The 20456-nt window shown below is 35.5% G+C and overlaps 1 protein-coding gene across 7 annotated transcripts in view; it reads left to right on the top strand.

Annotated features, from left to right (window-relative positions):
• Nucleotides 1-20456, top strand: part of SEMA3A (semaphorin 3A) — a 469586-nt gene that overhangs the window by 411581 nt on the left and 37549 nt on the right. For all 7 annotated transcript variants that reach the window (XM_047695665.1, XM_047695666.1, XM_047695667.1 and 4 more), the window contains 5 exons: nt 12698-12840; nt 14417-14531; nt 14624-14693; nt 16708-16852; nt 19910-20129. In XM_047695665.1, the coding sequence (XP_047551621.1) occupies nt 12698-12840; nt 14417-14531; nt 14624-14693; nt 16708-16852; nt 19910-20129 (693 nt within the window). The remainder of the gene's footprint in view (nt 1-12697; nt 12841-14416; nt 14532-14623; nt 14694-16707; nt 16853-19909; nt 20130-20456) is intronic.

The following is a 20456-nucleotide window of genomic DNA, read 5'->3' as shown; positions in this document are numbered from 1 at the left end:
TGTTCAATGAGATCAGTTAGCAAGCAAGTATCTTAAAGTGTAATACAGTATCCTATAAGGGGATTTGAAGATGATGACAAAATCCGCTAAAAAGAACTAGTGGGGACACCTGGGTGGCTCAGTTGGTTCACGTTTGCCTTCAGCTCAGGTCATGATTCCAGGTCCTTGGGATTGAGCCCCACAGCGGGCTCCTTGCTAAGCAGGGAGCCTGCAGCTCCCCCACTGCTTGTTCTCTGTGCTTGCTTGCTCTTTCTCTCTCTCTCTCTCTGAATCTCAAAAAATAAATAAATAAAAAGAAATTAGTGAAGAAACATGTTGTATCACTATGAGGAATAACCCAGAGCAGTTGGGAAGATATAACTACTCTAACTGAAATTTAAACAAAATATTATGGAAACCCAGAAGACAAAGTTTTACCTGAATAACTTAAAGTATTTTTGAAAGGTATGTGAGAAAGGCCTTGAAAAATTGGCATGATTCCTCATAGAGAATTCATGTAAGTGAAGTTATTTAAGAATGAAAGTTCTGGAAATCCAAAGTAGTGAGATGGAAAGGTATAGGGGAAAATGCAGTAGGAGCTAAGCCTAGAATTATATTTGGGGGATAGGTAACAAAGACCTGAATGCATTTTTTTGTGAGAGAGAAAGAAAGAGTGCACGCATGTGGGGGAAAAGGGGGTGAGAGAGAATCCTAAGCAGGCTCCAGGCCCAGTGCAGAGCTGCTCAGGCTTGATCTCCACCTGAGATCATGACTTCAGCCAAAATCACGAGTAAGACACTTAACTGACTGAGCCACCCAGGCACCCCTACCTTGAATGCCTTTTAAAGGAGTCTAAATTAATTGTTTAGCTAATGGACAACTGTCAATAAAACTGAGCATATGAAATGTCAGTTGGGAAGAATGATTTGAAGCAGGAGTAAGAAGGCAGAGCAATATTCAGGGGAGAGATGAGAGAACTTGAATTAAGATAAAAGTAAGGAGGAAAATACAGTAAAAACTGTATTAGGGACAGAATTGATCAGAAAAGCCAACCTAGTAGATACAGGAGATGAAACTAAAAAAATGAAAATGGAAAAACATTTTCTCTTTGACTGTAGGATTGAATAAGGGAAACTGTAAGGTAGTTAAATTTGGTGACATACAGAGGTGGAGGCACCTCACTCCCCAGTGATGTTCGTGATCACTACGTGGGTTTCTTCTTCTAGGTCCTGCATCCCAAAGTCTTTCCACATCCTCTTCATTAATTTAGTTTCAGTTAAGAGAACTTGTGGAGTTTGGTTATGACCCAGTAGTTTAAATAGCCTTATTTTGTGGTGGTAAAGAGCTGCAAGGTTTTTCACCAATTTTTTATTGATGTTAAATGCTGATCTCTTTATTAAAATAGTAAACAAAATAGCCAAATATGCAGCTTAGAGACATTATTGCAAAATACATAGGTGTAAATACTTGTGGCGACCTAATACAGTAGGAAGAACTCAGCTCTTGTTCGTGTCCTAGCCTTCCCAGTTACTAGAGGGCATTTTGGGCATTTGCGGAGTCTCAGTGTCAGGGTTTCTCTCTGGGACAGGTGTGGATCAGGATAATGGACAAAAAGCACAAGGAAGGGCATAGTAAATGGTACTGATATCTTCCCTTACCATTCGTGCTCATTTCCAGTCTGATCAGCCTTTCTCTCCATCTTCACGTGACTCATCTTGAACCATTTAAACTACCCCAAGGGCTGTTCATAGTTTCCCAGCCAGCGAAGCATCAAAAGTTTTTCCAGGCCGGTTCCTTGGAGGCTAGAGATTTTTCTCTTCCACAGCCAAAAATGATATATCCATTCTGCTTAGGTTGTTAGCAAAGAATGTGAGATGACCTTAGGCTGCATTCCCTGCATTCCCAATGTGCTGGAGTTCCTGTTCACAGTCTTTTCGTTCTTTGGGGCTTTTTCCCCCTCTTTATGTTGCAGCAAAGCTGAAAGACGAAGAAGCCAGTCACTATGACTGCCACTCTGGTGCGTTGGGTGTCACCTGGTGATGATTTTTCCCTGTCACCAGTTGCCCTGCTAGCTAGCTTAGAAGTATTTTGAAGCCTGAGTCTGTGACATTGGAAATCTTTTTTTATTATAAAAATACAGTCTTAAAATTTACATAATTTACTATTTGCCTTTATTCTTCTCGGTGCTCTTTAATAGGTTTATAGCTTCTTTATCAGCTGGCTTCTGATTCAACTTGCTTTAATTAGCAATCTAAGTTTCTATTACCATTACCTTTTAAACATGTATTTATGGAAGGTATTTCACAAAGTTTTATAAATGGTGTTATAAAATAATAGCAGCTAGCAATTTTGAAGGCCTACGATATGCTGACATAGGTAGGTGGGTAGGTAGAAAGAAATAGAACATAGATCGATCAATCAGTATATAGATGGATAGACAAACATACAGATGTAGATGTAGATGTATTCTCTAATGTAATTCTCCCAACACCCCTCAGAGATAGGTGCTTTTTGACATATAAGGAAACCGAGGCTAGTTGACATTAATTCTTTGAATTTACAGATCTAGTGGTTGTGAGAAGCCAGGTTTCTATCCAGTTTTATTTGAGGCCTATCATAGGGGTTTTTTAAAGATTTTCTTTCTCTCTTTGAGCAGGAGAGACTATATGTGTGCATGCGTGCTTATCTGTGTGTGTGAGCCGGTGTGTGAGCAGAGGGGAAGGGCAAAGGGAGAAGGAGAGAGAGAACCTCAAGCAGACTTCCATCTGAGCGCAGAGCCCCATGCAGGGCTTGATCTCGTGAACTTGAGATCATGATGTGAGCTGAAATCAGGAGTCCCTCGTTTAGCAGACTGAGTCACCCAGGCACCCCCCGAGAGTTTATCTTTTTTTTTTTCTTTCAAGAATTCTATAATTTTTTTAATTTTTATTTCTTTTCAGCATAACAGTATTCATTGTTTTTGCACCACACCCAGTGCTCCATGCAATCCGTGCCCTCTCCAATACCCACCACCTGGTTCCCCCAACCTCCCACCCCCCGCCCCTTCAAAACACTCAGATTGTTTTTCAGAGTCCATAGTCTCTCATGGTTCACCTCCCCTTCCAATTTCCCTCAACTCCCTTCTCCTCTCTATCTCCCCTTGTCCTCCATGCTATTTGTTATGCTCCACAAATAAGTGAAACCATATGATAATTGACCCGAGAGTTTATTTTTATACAGTGAGGGGAGAATTTGTTTCTTTTTATATTGATAATTGAAAGTATGTTTAGCAAGGATTTTCCTGCATGAATGGTCAGAATGTCAGTGGAGCTGCCTTTCAAGTATGAAGAAAATAAAACTATGTATGTATGTTTTGTGAACTATATAAATTTTTAAGCCTTCCTTTTCCTCTCATAGACAGTGTCACAGTTAATTCAGAGAAAAAAGAGAGAGAGAGGGATAATTTGGGTTGTTTCCCTTCAGTGGGTTTATGTTCCCTTTCTGCTCTGGAACTTTCTATCATGCTTAACAAGAGGCCTATTTCATGGTGTCAGACTAACTAGTTCTTGGGTCACCTGCATAAGAGCTTGTAATCATTTATTCCATCCTCCATGCAAATGAACTATGTGTAATTTATGTCCTAAAAAGCCAATATATGTTCTAACTTAGATACCCCAAAATTTTAATTAATCATCCTATTAATTTAATTCATTTAAAAGAAAAAACATACATTTCTACAGTTTTAGTTGTGTGTTCTTATTCTCTGGTGGCTTTTTGGTGGAAAGGATAGGTCCAGCCAAAGGCTGGTCAAAATGTTTCTGTACCAGAGATTTAGATTGATCCTAATGCTGAGAGCAGCAAAATGTGTTCATTATTTAAATAAGCTGAAGCTGCCAAATGAATCATAAAGGCAGCCTGGTGTCCTGTGCCAAGGTGTCATTTTCATTAAGTGTGAGATTGCACCTGAAGGACAGTTTAATTTGCAGCTGCTAAAAATATTTCGACAGAGTGATACTGTTACAAGTGGCAGGTGGTGCCCAAACGTGAATTTTGCAAGAAATGCCATCTGTGGGATGAGGTGTGGGAGAATGTCAAGGGGGTGGTAAAGGAGATAAAGGGGGAAAGAAAAGAGGTGTATTTACTCAGAGTTTATTGCTATTATCATGACTAAAGATTCCATACTTCACATGATAGCATTGGTCCAAGATTATTACATATGGTTATTTGTTCAGCTTCTACCATGTGCTCAGGGCATTGCAGAAGTACCACAGTACCTGTAAAGACAGAGTTTCTTCCCCAAAGGCATACCATTTAAACTATGCAGATGAGAGAATCCTTTCTAACTCTGTTTACCTTTCATAGTGTTTACATTGCAATTTCGTGCTGGCAAGATTAATGCACTTTGATCCTGCTAAAATGGATTTTGCCACTTTCTTTTGATGTTCAGCTTTTAGTACACATCTACATCGATTTCCTGCCTCATACTGTAAGAAATATTTTCAATTGTACAAGCTCAAAGATTTTGTTAAATCATTCTCTCTTGGGATTTTGTGAACTTTGCAGAGTAGACAAGATTGAAATGTGGAAAGGTATCTAGAGACACTATAATTGTTTACATTATTAAAAGATCTCTATATGTGTGTCTATTAGTTCAGTGGATTTGGCCACATTGAAATCAGGAACTTGTACACAGAGACTAGAAATAGACGTTCTCTACTTTAATGGGATACAGAACACAAACCTAAAAAGCAAAATAACTAGTGGGTTTGAGGTTTTTTTTTTTATTTCTGCCTACCATTTGATGGTAGTAACTAGAAGTAGAAAAGCTTCCTTTGTGACTATCATGATTCTTTCTTTGATTCTCAAGGAGAACTCATAAAGTAGGTCAGTATGAATGAATTTGGGTAAAAGTTTTCCATGGGGAGTTTTTGATGACAAGGCAAGTTATTGAATTGCTTGTAGTTTTTCAGGACAATGGTAATCTCTGACCTCCTACATATACATTGTTTTTAGCTTCATAAAATGGAGAGAAATATTTTGTTATTTTAATCCTATTGATAGAATCTAATTTTGAAAAATTGCAAACAGATCATTAATTTTACTGTAGTAACATAAAAGGATGTGATCATAAACAGAAGTTTCTCCCATGTTTAAAGAAGTGCATGAAATTTCATTTTGAAAACTTGCTATTGTGTAATAACTCTTAGAAAGAGTTGCAATTTAAAGAAACATGTCTGAGCATTTCTTGAACTGGGAACCTACACACTGCTGGGTTGGGCCTGCGATGAGTTCTGTTCTTCCCGATAGCTTTAACAAACTGTCAAAAAGCCAGAAAATGTGCCTCTTTCTTCTAAACAGACACACACACCCCTACGTATTTAGCTTAGAAAATTCATTTATTAATCTATTCACTCATTTAGGAACCATGTTCTGTTTCAGACGTTATGCTTAGCCTGGAAGAAATAATTGGGAAAAATAGGGAGATCAGCTTACAAGGAAAAGAAAGAAAACAAGTGATTAAAGTAGAATTTTCTGGATTCTAGTTGAGGAATATGCACCAGGTGCCAGGGAAAGGTTTGTGTGTTAAAAGATGATAGACAGGACAAGATGGTTTGGAAAAGGTGAGGCCGGAGGCAGGAAAAACAGATTGAATGTGACTGCCAGGAGAGATGAGATAAGGGCCTACATTTGTGTAGTTGCAGTGAGACAGATTCAAAATGCTTAGAGAAATACTTTGTTATATATAGAAGCTGAAGGCAAGGGAGGGAGAGATATCAGACAAATGCCTGTCATAACAAATATGAAAAGAAAGATAATAGAAAAATAATTAAATGTTATAAAAGAGGTAAAAAGCAAACTTTCTTTCATGTTATGTGAACTAAATGCCTGTGAAGATAGCAGATTGGGTGTTTTCTTGAATGATAAGCAGATTCACTAAGGTATGAAAGAAGGGAAACAGTGGTCAGTTCTGCTAGAAATAGAAGTCAAAGTTAGTTTGTGAATACCACTGATTGCCCTTAGTTTGTTTTTCATATTAGAGATACTGTGAGCAGTGCAGTTGACAAGATTTCCCATTTTCCTCTTATTCTGCAAAGCTTGGAGCCAAAATTGTGGCCCATCTCAAATACGTGTTTTAGTGAACGTAGCTTCTACTTTTAGACTTGTTACTGGCTCGTAGTAACATTGGACTTACTGTCCTTTCTGCTTGCCACATCTTAGTTTATGCTACTTTGTCATATCCTATGACACTTGAAATCTATTCTGGAAATTATGTGGTATAAATGCATTAGTACTTTTTTTTTCTGTAGCACTGTATGGATGGCTTAGAAGAAATAGATAATACATGTGTAGAGGAACAATTAGATTATTCCAAAAGTATAACTGTAAAGTAAAAAGAACATGAATTGTACAAGCAACATTAAGATTATAAAACAGGGAAAGAAGTAGCAATAATAGCAGGGATAAGTTTGATAGTAAATTGGAAGGGCAAAACAAAAGTCCTGCAAGAAATGGAAGCAATTTAAGATAAAATAACAGTTTATATGTAGGTGTTGATGTTGACATTAGCCAAAATGGAAAGGTAGGAGCAGAAGCAGTTCTAAGAGAAAAGTAGCTAAGTTTCTTGCTAGTTGTGGTGAATTAAAATTGTAGTGGGGTCCTTATGTAGAAAATTTGAGCCAGAAGTTTAAAATGCATACTTGGATCTGGAGGAAAATCAAGGCTGATATAGTTTGAAGATACCTGAAGCTCTAAAAGTAAATCAGTTCCTGAATAAAAAAATCCTAAAATTATAACAAAATTAAGAATGTTGAAACAGTGGAAGAAACGCTAGGAGATTACTTCATTTATAGGAGTAGGGGGAAAGGAAATGTACCCCAAAAGACAGGAATTTAGGAAACATCTATATTTGGGGATTTAGGAAGAAGGAAAAGGGAAGTCATAAAAGAGATAGTGAAGGCTAGATAATGAACAGTTCGGATTCAAAGTCACAGAAGCCACATGCCAGAGAAAAAAATGATAACTTTAGGAAGGGTGTGTAGATTTTGTTGTGCCAATGGCTGAAGATCAAGTTGTTGTTGATGTTTCTGTTGATTATCAGTAGAATACTCGCAGTGGTGAAATGCCAAAAGCTAGGTAGTAAAGAGTTGAGAAATGACTGGTAAAGAGGACAGGGAGTCTGAACATGGACACTCTTCTCAAGTCCTAGGCCTTAGTGGGGGCGAGAAACACGATGGATGCTACAGCATAGAGTGTCAGTGGAAGTTTTTAGTTTTCTTTCGTTAGGGTAAAAAGATGTTAAAAATAAATATTTGACACAGAATCACTAAGAAGGGAAAGACTGACATTCCTGAGAAGAATCAACTTCTTCCCTTCATTTTCAACTCCCCAGTTCCTAGATTTTCTCCTGTGTTCATCACTTTTCTCGTTGTGTTAGATTCTGTCTTCTTTGCTCTTTGTACTCTATAGGCTACTGTCAATTTAAAATAACTTCAACTCTAGTCACCATTTCGTTCCTGAACTTTTGTATTCCTTGGCCTGTGGGACAAATTCACAAGCATCTCACTTTAAAAGGTGCATGAAATTGAGCTCATCTTCCTTCTCCATTCTATCTTCCCCATGTCTGTCCTTTCTCAGGTGTTCCTATCTCAGTGAATGATTCCTATCCAACCAACTTTTAAATCAGACATTTCTTTAATATCCCCATGATTTTTCTCACTACTCCCTACATTCAGCATCTCAGTGAATGCAATCCATCGATTCTGCTTTCACATAATCCTTTCATACGTCACCTTCTCTGTTATACCATCCAAATCACCATCACTTCTCACCAGCCTCCAGAGTGGTTTTCATGCCTTCATTCTTGTCTCACTATATATATATATATATATTTTTTTGCAGTCATAGTGATCTTAAAATAGGAATCTGATAATGTCATTACTAGGTTTAAAATACTTCAGTGTTTTCCCTCATAGCCATTAGAACAATATGCTCCTGAACAATACTTCCTTCTTCTTCTGGCCTCTGCTTAATTTTTTGTCATCGTCTTTGACCACCTGTCTCTTCATGGACTGCTCTCTGTGTACAACATTGTGGTTTCTCTTACCTGGCGTGTGTTCCTTCTACCTGGGATATTCTTGGTTATTCTTCAGGTCATGTCTTCTGAGAAAAACTTTCACTAATTCCTTTAAGTCAAGATTAATCTGCCTTTCTATTTCCAATGCATTTTTTTCAAACTCTTAGTTTTGTTCTTTTTGTGCATTTTAATTTTTTAAAAGATTTTATTTATTTCTTTGATCCACAAGTAGGCAGAGCAGCAGGCAGAGAGAGAAGGGGAAGCAGGCTCCCACTGAGCAGAGAGCCCGATGCGGGGCTCTATCCCAGGACTCTGAGATCATGACCTGAGCCAAAGGCAGAGATTTAACCCACTGAGCCACCCAGGCATCCCTTTTTGTGCATTTTAATAAACACTGTTTAATTGTTGGTATTCTCTCTCAGATAGAAAACATTTTATCATAATATCACCTAATGTTCCATAATCCAGAGCATACAGTAAGCATCTAGGAAAGATTTGATGAATGAAAATATAGATGGTACATGATTGCATGAAAAATAGAGATTGTTATTGGAGCAATATTTCGATTATTGGATTGAGAGCAAATAGAGGCTTTAGGCTTTAGACTTAGAAATGAGGAGAGATCATTTTTTTCCACAGAAAGAAAGAAAAGAAAAATTGGGATTTGGGGTGAAGGAAGGAAAAAGAGGGAGTTCTCATTAAATGGTTTTGGTTCTGTAAGTAATGATTTGAAGACAAACAGAATGATTTTAAAGAGTTGCTTCTAATAAATCTATAGTAAGCCACTAAAAGTAAATAAAATAATTCCTTAGCAACACTAGGATTCTTGTTTAAGATAAATAGCCTGAGTTAATAAATAGCACATCCATTTACTATGATTATATGATTTTCATCATCCTTGCTTCGATGTAGGAACATAGGGGGAAAAGTTCTGGGGTTTTGTAAGGCAGGTGAAGTAGAGGTTCAGGAGGCTAAGAGGTTCGAAGATAATAGGGAAAGCAGTTAGAATGACTGATTAGAAGGTTTGGATTGGATAAGAATTCACAAGGAAGGAGAAGAATAGATTGAGAGAATAGGAGGAAGAGTAAGAGGACAAAATGTAGTAAGGAAGGGGAACACAAAAATTGAGGAATTGAAGAGGTAGAAAATGTATAGTGAGAAGTTTATTTATTTATTTATTTGTTTAAGATTTATTTATTTATTTGACAGACAGATCACAAGTAGGCAGAGAGGCAGGCAGAGAGAGAGGAAGGGAAGCAGGCTCCCCGCATAGCAGAGAGCCGGATTTGGGGCTCAATCCCAGGACCCTGGATCATGACCTGAGCCAAAGGCAGAGGCTTTAACCCACTGAGCCACCCAGGCACCCCGTGAGAAGAGTTTTTGACCCTAGAGAAGATTTTCTAAGTTCAAAATAGTAGAATGAATCCTTTTAAATTTTTGAGAGAGATTAACTAGAGACCTATTTTATTTTGAAATAGGAATCGATGTTTTTCCAAGAACATATCCTAAAGTTCTTAAAAACAAATTTCATTAGAGTGACATTGTTTTCCTTTGATATTCTTTTTTTGTGATAATAAATTTGTCCTTTTTCAATATATAATTCATGTTTGGTTGTTACTGAAGCTTTGTCAAACTTAATTCACCTACGAAGTCCTCCATGCCTATAGTATCAGATATTGAAGGAGGGACTATGATTGCAGGCCCTTTCAACAATGAATGTGCTTGATAACTTGCTTGAATTATTTCCCACTAGAGTCCACACTTGTAAAATGATAATTTTCTTCACATATTTTAGAGAGAGAAACATGATGCTTGATAACGCCTTCTGTCGTGCCCAGACATTCCAAGCAAAGAGAATATCTGTTCATGTCAAATATTGTTTGCTTTCTTGTCATTTTTGTACTTCTGATATGACTTTTGGTAGATTATAACTTTCTGAGAACAAGGGAATATATATTATTCATGTTGCTTTCTACACAATGCCTTATGTGTATCTGTAGGCAAATAAAATAGCTGGATTTAATTGCTTGAAATTCTTTAAGTTACGCAAACGTTTACGTGAACAACTACACTAATTTGGAAGGTAATATTAGATGAACTTGTCCTTCATTGCTCTAGTATTAAAGAAGAAGAATGTATGACTTTTATTCTAATTCTGTAGCTGAATAATGAGATCTCCAAATTTAACATGTGATTAAGCCTTCCTTTCACTATTATCATAATGACATAATATAGTACATTTGTTAACATTTTACAAAGTTGTTTCACATGCACTATTTAAGTTTAAAATATTTGTTTTGATATGAAGTATTTATGAAAGACAAAGTGAATAGAATCCAATTTGAAATAACTCAATTTGAAATAAACCCAATGAGAAAATCAGTCATCTCAGATCTGAGAGGTAAGAGCTTTGCCAAAATGTCACAAAAATTGCAAGTCACTGAACTGAATTCTTTGACATGGAGGTTTGTGTTATATGTGCACACACAAACACACAATGGTGCATTTCTGGGACCCTGTTTTCATTAGTAGGGTATGAATTCTTTGATTTGTAATATAACAGTTCCTACTATATCACACAAGTTATTCTGCTCACCGTTCCTCATAAGACACAAACACATATATACAAACATATTTATGTATATGAACAAGTAGAAATTTGTGAAGAAAGATAAGCTCGCAATAATTATTAAAATTAAAGTAGTATATTATTTTATGTCTTTTTAAAGTTCTGGTGCTAAGTGAGCCCAACTTTTAAATCATTTCCCCACTCTTATGCTACAGGGACACTGAACCTTGAATATGAATACATAATAAATCGTTATTTTACATTACTTGCAGAGTCTGTATAATTTGCCTGAGTAGGATCATGGAGTGCAACCTGAAGTGCATGGTCCTAGAGCAAATGTTAAAAGGAGGTTACAAGCATAAAACACATGATAACAATGATTATACACAGGTGTAAAGATTAGGACTAAATAACACGGATAAAGCTAGTTCCAGGCTTCTGACCTCTTCCCTGGTTTCTCAAGTATGGTACTGACCTATGTGTGGATATTTCATTTCTAACTTAATAACATAATACACCATGGGAGTTAAAGGTAGATTATTGTAAGAATTTAATACCTGCAATCTCCTAAGTGGTTTCAGTGAGATGAACTCAGCTTCTTAGTTCTTACATCTTAAAGCCAATGAAGCTATTCTGTACTTTGATTTGTTTGTCCATATCATAACCACATCCACCCAGGTATTTACAAAGTTTTGTTTTGTTTTGTTTTGTTTTTTAGATGAGGCTCTGAACATTGCTAATAAACCTTCCACATAATCTAGCCAGTCTTCTTTTTTTTTGTTTGTTCTCTCTTTCCTTCCCTGCACAGATATTCTCTGAATGACCACTGTGTTTTAACCTGTAGGATCATAGCAACAAACAAAACATGCCAAGTCCTTGTTTTCTTGGAATTTGTATTTCATTGGGGTGGGGAGAGAGACAATAAACAAGACTAGAGAGAAAGAAGGATCAAGAAATCACAGGTGTTTAATTATGTTAGGAAGAATAATAATGCATGAAAATTAGCAACCAAAAATAAGGATTTCAGTGCTTTAAATAGGGCAGTTAACAAAGATCTGTCTAATAGTGCAATATTTAAACAAAGACCTGAGTAAAAGTAGGAATCCAGTAGCTATAATATATGAGGGCAGAGAATTACAAAGGGAGAAAAATCTGAGGCAGGACTGAGAGTACTTGACTTGTTTGAAGACCAGAAGGAAGTGGTATGGCTGGCTAGGAGTAAGTTAGGTAAGGAGGGGTATGTAGAAAAAAAGGCTTGTGAGGTAGCAGGGACAAGATCATAAATGGGGTCTGGTCACAGGAAAGACTTTCTATTTTCTATTTATTGTGAGAGATTTGGAAAGATGTAGGAGGGTTTAGAGAGGGAAGCAATATATCGGGAGTTTCACTCTGACTGTTGTGTGAAGTAATAGAACAGGACTGGTGAGGTAGAAATAAGGAGACTGCTAGGAGTCCATCCCTGGCCATGGTGGTGTGGGAAAGATTGGTTATAGAGGATGTGGTAAGAAAAGGTGATGGTTGTGCCCATGGATAGAATGTGAGTTGTGAGAGACAGAAAAGATGCAAGGGTGGCTCCAGAATACCAAGGTGGCTTGAGCGCCTAGTAAATTCACTGAAATGGAGAGGACTTGGTTTCTTGTTATTGATTTATGTGGCTCTCTCTTCCCTCCCATCCAGTCTTTGCTGGAAACTAGAACAGACCGATTTGTACTTTGATTTAAACTATTGTATGCTTAGAAGGAAGAATAACAATGATGATGGCAATAAGCAATATTTGATAGCCTTTACAGTTTGCAAAACATTCTAATATCCAGAAATGAATTTTCACTGTGTGGTCTCACTAAGGATTTCTGCACCACTCCTAACTTTCCAAAAAAAGAATTAAAGAATCTTTGTTCTGCAACATAAGGTGATTTGTAACATACTTTAAAATACATAAAGAACAGTTCACATGTACTGAAAACTGTGAACTAAGGAAAGATTAATTCTTGAAATATGTCAACAGGAAGTATGAAGAGAAAGTGAAAATGGACTGTAATGAATGGTATTATTTATCTAACTCTGAATTAATGTATATCCTATAATTTGTCTCTCAGATCCAAGGTTCATTAGTGCCCACCTCATCCCAGAAAGTGACAACCCTGAAGATGACAAAGTATATTTTTTCTTCCGTGAAAATGCAATAGATGGAGAACACACTGGAAAAGCCACTCATGCTAGAATAGGTCAGATATGCAAGGTGAGGTAAAGAAAAAAAGCAATTGAGGAGGGTTTCACTGTCCAATCATGGTTTTATTTCGTTTTCTTTTCCACATATGTGCAAGTACAGTGAAAAATATGGCTCAAAGTCTTGACTGATCACTACAAATATTTAAATGGCAAAGAATGATTGAAAGCATAGTTGCTCATGAGTGACTCTTCACAGGCAAGCATGTATGTAGAGGCTATGACACATTATTTCATACTTACATTAAATGAGCTTTGAAATTTTAAAGAAACAATTTTTTTCATGTTACATAGGAGAACATACTTTTTTGTATTCTCAGATATAGCAAAGTTTCCTACACTGTGTAACTTTTGAACAGACGTTTATTGTTGGAATAGCTAAAGCATTAATGTAAGAGAGAAAAACGTTTAAGCTTGATTTTATAAATTGATTATAGCATCCTATGTACATAGATGTGAACACACAGATGTAATTGTGATGTTCTGAATTTTGAGGTAATGTATTTCCTGTGTGACATAAAATTGGGTATGATATTACATTATAATGTTAGATATATAGAATAAAAATTGCTCAATAAATGTTTATGATTTAATTAGTATCAGTGTGACGACATGGTAACAGTACCATTCTTTCCCACTACACTGTATAGTGCAGGATATATATACAGTATGAATAAAGCCAACTGCTACTATAAATTCAAGCACCTTTCACCTCAAGAAAATCACAAAGGCAGATCCATTAATGTCTTCAATGGAATTTTCTTTTTTTAAGAAAACAGGAAATTTTTGAAAATCTCTGTTGTGGGGATTGGTTAGCATCTTTCCTTCCCTAGTCGTGATCGAATTATTTATCTCTAGCATATTAAGTTGCTGGAAAATTAAAAGTTTTAACAGTCGGAAACATACAAAAATATGTGAAATGTATGAGAATGTTCCCCAAAAAGTATAAATCATATTTAAAAGCACTAATTACAAGAGTTTAAAAAAAACTTTATAGTATATAGAATTATATAAACAAAATATAAATCATTGTTAGGTTTTTGAAGGAACACTCATATTCCTTCAAACATATGCACATAAATATTATTTTAAAAGGCTTTGTTACCAGTAAATATATACTATCATAATAGAATTTATTGCTACACTAAGTAAAAATTTAGTTTCATTATCAATGAAAAGGTAAGCAAATTTCTTTTATTAAGAATTATGTAAATACTTTTTCAGTGTGCTGTTTGTAAAGTCAAAATTGTTTCAACTGTTTAACTTATAAAATATTCGATGCTGATATGCTTTTGTTTGGGATCTGTTTTCAATGTGGGTTACAAGGTATGCATTTATTCTTCCATTCAGTAAATACTCTTAAATGTGTTGTACCATTATGTTCATTGTACGTTGTAAGTCATTCCTTGAATAAAGTTTGAATAGCTTTGACCAACAATATAATAAGAAACAGTTACTTGGATCTATGATAGAATTACTTTTATTTTGAGAAATGAGGAAGTTCTATATCTGTCTCAAAGTATGAAGATGAGAAATATTTGAAATTATTCATATGCACATTTCCTAAAACCAGTGTTCTCTCCTTTTAGAATGACTTCGGGGGGCACAGAAGTCTAGTGAATAAGTGGACAACATTCCTCAAAGCTCGTCTGATTTGCTCAGTGCCGGGACCAAATGGCATTGACACTCATTTTGATGAATTGCGTGAGTTGCTGATGATGTTGTATAGAGAGTATCTGTTGAGACTTTGTCATAAGCGCCAAAATGCAACTTTTCCTAATTTTGTTTTCAAACAGAGGATGTATTCCTAATGAATTCTAAAGATCCTAAGAATCCAATTGTATATGGAGTGTTTACAACTTCCAGGTAAACAATATTTTACTATCTTATTAACGTAGAAACTTCATGTCCTTTAGGTGCTTTGCGAGTATCCATAAATTTTGGAAATACAGGGGCGCCTGGGTGGCTCAGTGGGTTAAGCCGCTGCCTTTGGCTCAGGTCATGATCTCAGGGTCCTGGGATCGAGCCCCGCATCGGGCTCTCTGCTCAGCGGGGAGTCTGCTTCCCTTTCTCCTTCTGCCTGCCTCTCTGCCTACTTGTGATCTCTCTCTGTCAAATAAATAAAATAAAATCTTTAAAAAAAAAAATTTTGGAAATACATTTTTGAAAGAACAATGTTGGCTTAACCTCTAAGCTGTTGTAGATTCCTGGATGGTTAAAATAAGTTAGGATCTAAGTAGTTGTTTAAAAAACAATTTTTTTAGCAAAGAATAATCATCACTATAAATAGGATGAAAATGTGTCGTGTCCTATGTATAGCTTTGACTTTAACATCTGAGTCAAATGTAGACTATTCTGAAAAGCAGAAATCTGAATTTTGATCAGAGTTATTAGTGCTGTAAACTGCAGGTGACCAACTTCTTCCTCTCTTCTCCTTTCTCTTCCCCTTCTTCCTCCCTCATTCTCCTCCTATCCTTCCCTCCTCCACCTCTTTCTCCTCACCCTCCTCCTTTCTCCATTACCCATTTTCACAAGGCTTTTGCTGCCAATCAAGCAGCAATTACCTCCTCACTGTCACATTCAGTATAAAATTTATATTACCTGGAATTGTTAAAATTAAATAGACATTAATCCATTTCTTCTTTTTCCTCATTACCTAGTACAGCAGTTCTCAAACATCTGTCTGAGCAACCATCAGAGTTGCCCAGGGAGCATGCTAGGCCCTGCCCCCAGAGTTTCTAAATCTGTAGGAGTAGCATGAGGCCTAAGTATTTGCTCTTCCATTATGAAAATATTGTCATTAAATTCTCTAAGTATTTACTAACACTTATTATGTGTTAGGTACGATGCAATATGTAGTTGATGTTCCAAAAAAGCAACCAGGCATCTTTCCTCCCTCATGCAGCTTGCACTCTACCAAATGTTGTCTGTATGGAACAGTTTCCAGTAATAAACTCTTATAAACACGTGTTTTTCATTTGGTATGATTTATATGTAATTTTCTGTAGTGAAAGATTGGTTAAAAGATAAGCATTCCATATTTCAAGTGTGCACAACTGTTTTATATCTCCGTATAAGTACATCTCTCAAGCTGTATTCATATAAGTACAATAAAATGGAAAATTGTGACAGTTCATGGCAAACTTCCAGTTTGTTTTGGGTACCTGATTTTTGTCAAGCAAAATGATGGGGATAATTGCTATAGTACTCCACTTCGAGTAGGACGTAACAGCTACTAACTTAAAACAATTTTCTGAGTTAGGAAGAGATTGTTTAAAATGCCTTCACACAAATCAGACTGTGTAACTGGCTGTAATGCTTTTGGTGATTTGGGAGTTAAAAATAATATAATGTGACACATCATTTGACATTAACTTCATTTTCTGTACCGGTTTCAGCTTATAAAATGACTTCTTAAACATTCTTGCTTGCTTAAAATTTCTCTGGTTTCAGTAATTATGCTTGAGGTTTAACATATTACAAAGTTTATATTTGTATTTCTATTTGATATCAAAATTACATATTACTTTGTAGAAGATCATGTATATGGGTTTTTCCACCAAAGTTTATGTATATAAATATATATCTTCATATCATATATTATCTATACATGATATAAATGTGTACTATCAGTACTAATGATGGTTTCGTCTATGCCTTCTATTTTTGAGCAATCATAATTTGTTCTCTTGTGTATTGTTAAAATACACAGATCTTTTTCAGTCGAAAAAGATCCCAAGTATTATTTGGATTGAACTTATGTTTAAGTCTTGATAGTTGATACCTGATATTTAAGAATTTAGAACAACTAAAAAACAGTTGTCTTGTCGCTGTATAAGGATGAAAATCTGTTGTTGATTTTTCTGTCTCCCTTTTTTAGTAACATCTTCAAAGGGTCAGCTGTGTGTATGTACAGCATGAGTGATGTGAGAAGGGTGTTTCTTGGTCCCTATGCTCACAGGGATGGTCCCAACTATCAGTGGGTACCTTATCAAGGAAGAGTCCCCTACCCACGACCAGGAACTGTAAGTGGCCTAGGTGTTTTATTTATTTATTTAATTTTAGTTATCTCTATACCCAATGCAGGTCTTGAACTCACAACCCCGAGATTAAGAGTTACATGCCCTCCAAATGAGCCAGCCAGGTGCCCTCCACCTTTTTTTTTTAATTGTTTTTTATTCATTTATGGCCTAGGTGTTTAAAATACCAAAGGAATAAATGTACGCTGAAGGTTAAAAAAAAGCAGCTACAAACAGGTATTAACTATAGATAATGTAAAACAAAGGTGCAAAGACTATAAACAATGGCAAAGCAAGGATTTTTTATGATATTGTGGAATTATACATTTAAAACTTGTTTTTTACAACATCAGCGGTTAAGTTCAGTGTTTACCAGTTATTAATAACCAAATTTTTGAGAAGTAGAAACTGTGTAGGTAGTCTTATTTATTATCTTTTCTGAAGATGGCCTTCATGGAGAGTGGAGACAATTAGGATAATCTGAACTTGTTCTTCCTAGTTATAATGAAGGCTTCAAGGATTGCCCATTAAATAGGAGGAAGAAAAGTTTTAAGTCAATATTATTTTCCCATGGAAATGGGACACATCCCTCAAGTAGGTAAAGAAGATATTCAAGAAAATCTTATAGAGAGAGCAGGGCCTACATATTTTAACAGACACTGTCTCCTCTTGCTGACCTTTCTCCTTTTTCCCTCCAGCAACCCTGGGGCACATTCAGGTTTTAAAAAAAAAAAAAAAAAGAAAAGTGGAGGGAACTCAAAATAAAACCAGCTTTGAATCTGCAATTTAAAGTAGGGAGAAAAAAACAAAACAAAAAAAACCCAAAGTCTTCAATATCGCAGAAAATGAGTGAAGTTATCAATTATGGCAGAGGCCATAGTATACGTGGACTGAGCATCTGGTTCAGTGCAACATTTCTAATCCTAAGAATCTCTAAGGAAATAACTTCATGTGATGAAAAACTTATATTTGAACTTTAGCCATGACTTTAATTTTATTTCAGTTTTGTTCCGTTAAATTCAAGTAATTTATATTTTATATATTTTATTAAATGTGAGGCTTTTAATCTTGTTTTCTCTATTTATAAACTCCTTTATGAACAAATTGAAAATTTTGCATTTCATAGCTATTAGTTCTAGCTGATGATTCTTGTAGATAAAAGAAACCTACAGAGGCTTTCAGAAGAATGAACAAACAAAACAAGATGAAATATTGATTATATGAAATCAAATGGGTTTTATAGAAATCACAAGATATATACTCCATTTATTAATGGCAAACTGCTTTTACTTTGGTGGTGATGGCTGTTTATATCTCTGTGGTTCATTTATGCGAGTGTATTTTCAGTATAACCTGACTCTTTCTAGTTTCACTTTAAATTCGGTGGAATTTCTTCACTGTGCTGGATATTGTACTGCTATTAGAGATACAAAGGTTTTGATCTGAATACATATACAGTGCATTTGCAGTTAATGATAGACATTAGAAATTATTGTGTGTCAGACCCTATTCTAAGAGATTTATATTTTTATATATATTATATTCAATAGCCCAGCTGTTGCTATCATTTCCTTTTCACAGATGGGGACTCTGAGGCTAGGAGAGGAACCAGGATTCAGTTCAGGTAGTTTGGTTCTAGAGCCTGTCTTCTCACTCAGTCCTCATAGAGAGTTGTTAAAACATGGGACATTAAGTCAGCAGTATGCACCGATTGTTAAGGACAGAAGCAGAGAGTAATGCCTAATCTAGGAATTAGAGAAGGGCTGCCAGAAGGGCATAACACCTAACTCTGTGAATAAAATGCACTTGAACGGGTTCATTAATTCAAAAAAGTGGCATCTGAGAATAGTCATTTTGTCAACACTAGTGGAGAAAAACATACTCAGTGAAACATATTAAATAAGTAATTTTATAATTTACTTTAAAATTCCTTAAATCCTTTAACTGTTGTATTAGTGCATTATTATGGTGTGTGTCTCCCTCTATGTACAACACACATACATATTCAGAGATAGATAGATAGATACTCTTCCCATTTCAAAACAAGTTTATTTATTTCATTTTCCATGAATTATTAATGACCTGTATCAAGGTAATGGCAAAGATGATTGATTTCTTCTTCTAATAAGTCTCTTGTAAAATCAAGAACTTCTCTTAATTACAGTTCATTTCCCAGTGAACTCTTACATTAAATGGCAAAAAGTTATGTAGCTATAAGACAAAATGTAAGAGATTAGAGATATTGTACATTGAATGCTTATACCACATAATTAAATGCAGTGAAAAGAGACACAGTGAAATCTGAATTTTCTCATTTTTGTCTTATTGCCTTATGGGGAGTATTTATATCCAGAGCTGATGTTATGCCAGCGTAGCACGGGGCATCCTTTCTGCTTCTCTGTAGCCGTCATCGTTTCAGCTTGGTCCACTCTTGATTAGCCAGTCACAGGGCCATGAAGATTGTTAAACACTACGAATAACACGTTTCCTTATCCTTAAAATTAATTATTAATGAGATAGTATTGGTACTTTTTGTGGTGCTTTTTCAGGGTTATGTTAGAAACAAAGCAATAAAGAATAGTGTATACTGTCCTTTAGTTTGAAAAGAGCATTTGTATTTTAGAGTAATGTCACAGGGGGAAAAAAAAATGTATCCAAGAAAATTATTCTGAGATTCTCTAATCTGATTATTAATTGGATTTAGTTGTCACATATTCCATTTCTTATTTCAAATACTTTACCATACTGGTAAAATATATTGTGTTGCCACTAACAGAGGCATCAGATTCCTGTACAGTGAATTCATCAGATGTGTTTGTAGTTTTAGGTAAGAAATGGTGACGTAACTAAATCCCACTGAAATTTCAGAGATGTTTAGGAAATGTATGCTATATATTACATCTACTAATATTAGTAACATTATGTTTTAGTTTATCACTTACTTAATTTTAAAGAAATACAGGTTTAGATTTAGTTTATGATCATTGAGATTATAAATTATTGTATAATTTATAATTCTATTTACTGTATTTTAATCAAAAGATATTCTCTTTCTCTTAACAGTGTCCCAGTAAAACATTTGGTGGATTTGACTCTACAAAAGACCTTCCTGATGATGTTATAACATTCGCAAGAAGTCATCCAGCTATGTACAATCCAGTGTTTCCTATTAATAACCGCCCGATAATGATCAAAACAGATGTAAATTATCAGTTTACACAAATTGTAGTTGATCGAGTGGATGCAGAAGATGGCCAATATGATGTTATGTTTATTGGAACAGGTAAATGTTTTAATTTTAGCTCTGAATTTCCTGCCAGAACATTGTTTAACTGACTGAGTGTGCTAAGAACTGAAGGAAGTTTTTATAGTCACTGTCAGGATAGAGTTAACTTCCAATAAACGACTAAAAAACCTGAACATCTACCATGACAGAGTGCTACTAAAAAAGTAACAAGCTGATGTATATTGATTTAAGCTAAATCTCCTTTTCAATCAAAAGCTGATAAATGCAGTCAGTAAAGCTAATGATTAGGTAGACAATCAATGTCTATAACTGAATCCTAACTCTTTTCTAGTCATTGACTTTTTAGAACCAATTTGTATTGGT

The sequence above is a fragment of the Lutra lutra genome, chromosome 11, assembly GCF_902655055.1.
Source record: "Lutra lutra chromosome 11, mLutLut1.2, whole genome shotgun sequence".
Lineage (NCBI taxonomy): Eukaryota > Metazoa > Chordata > Mammalia > Carnivora > Mustelidae > Lutra > Lutra lutra.
This window is presented reverse-complemented; position numbering and strand designations above follow the sequence as displayed.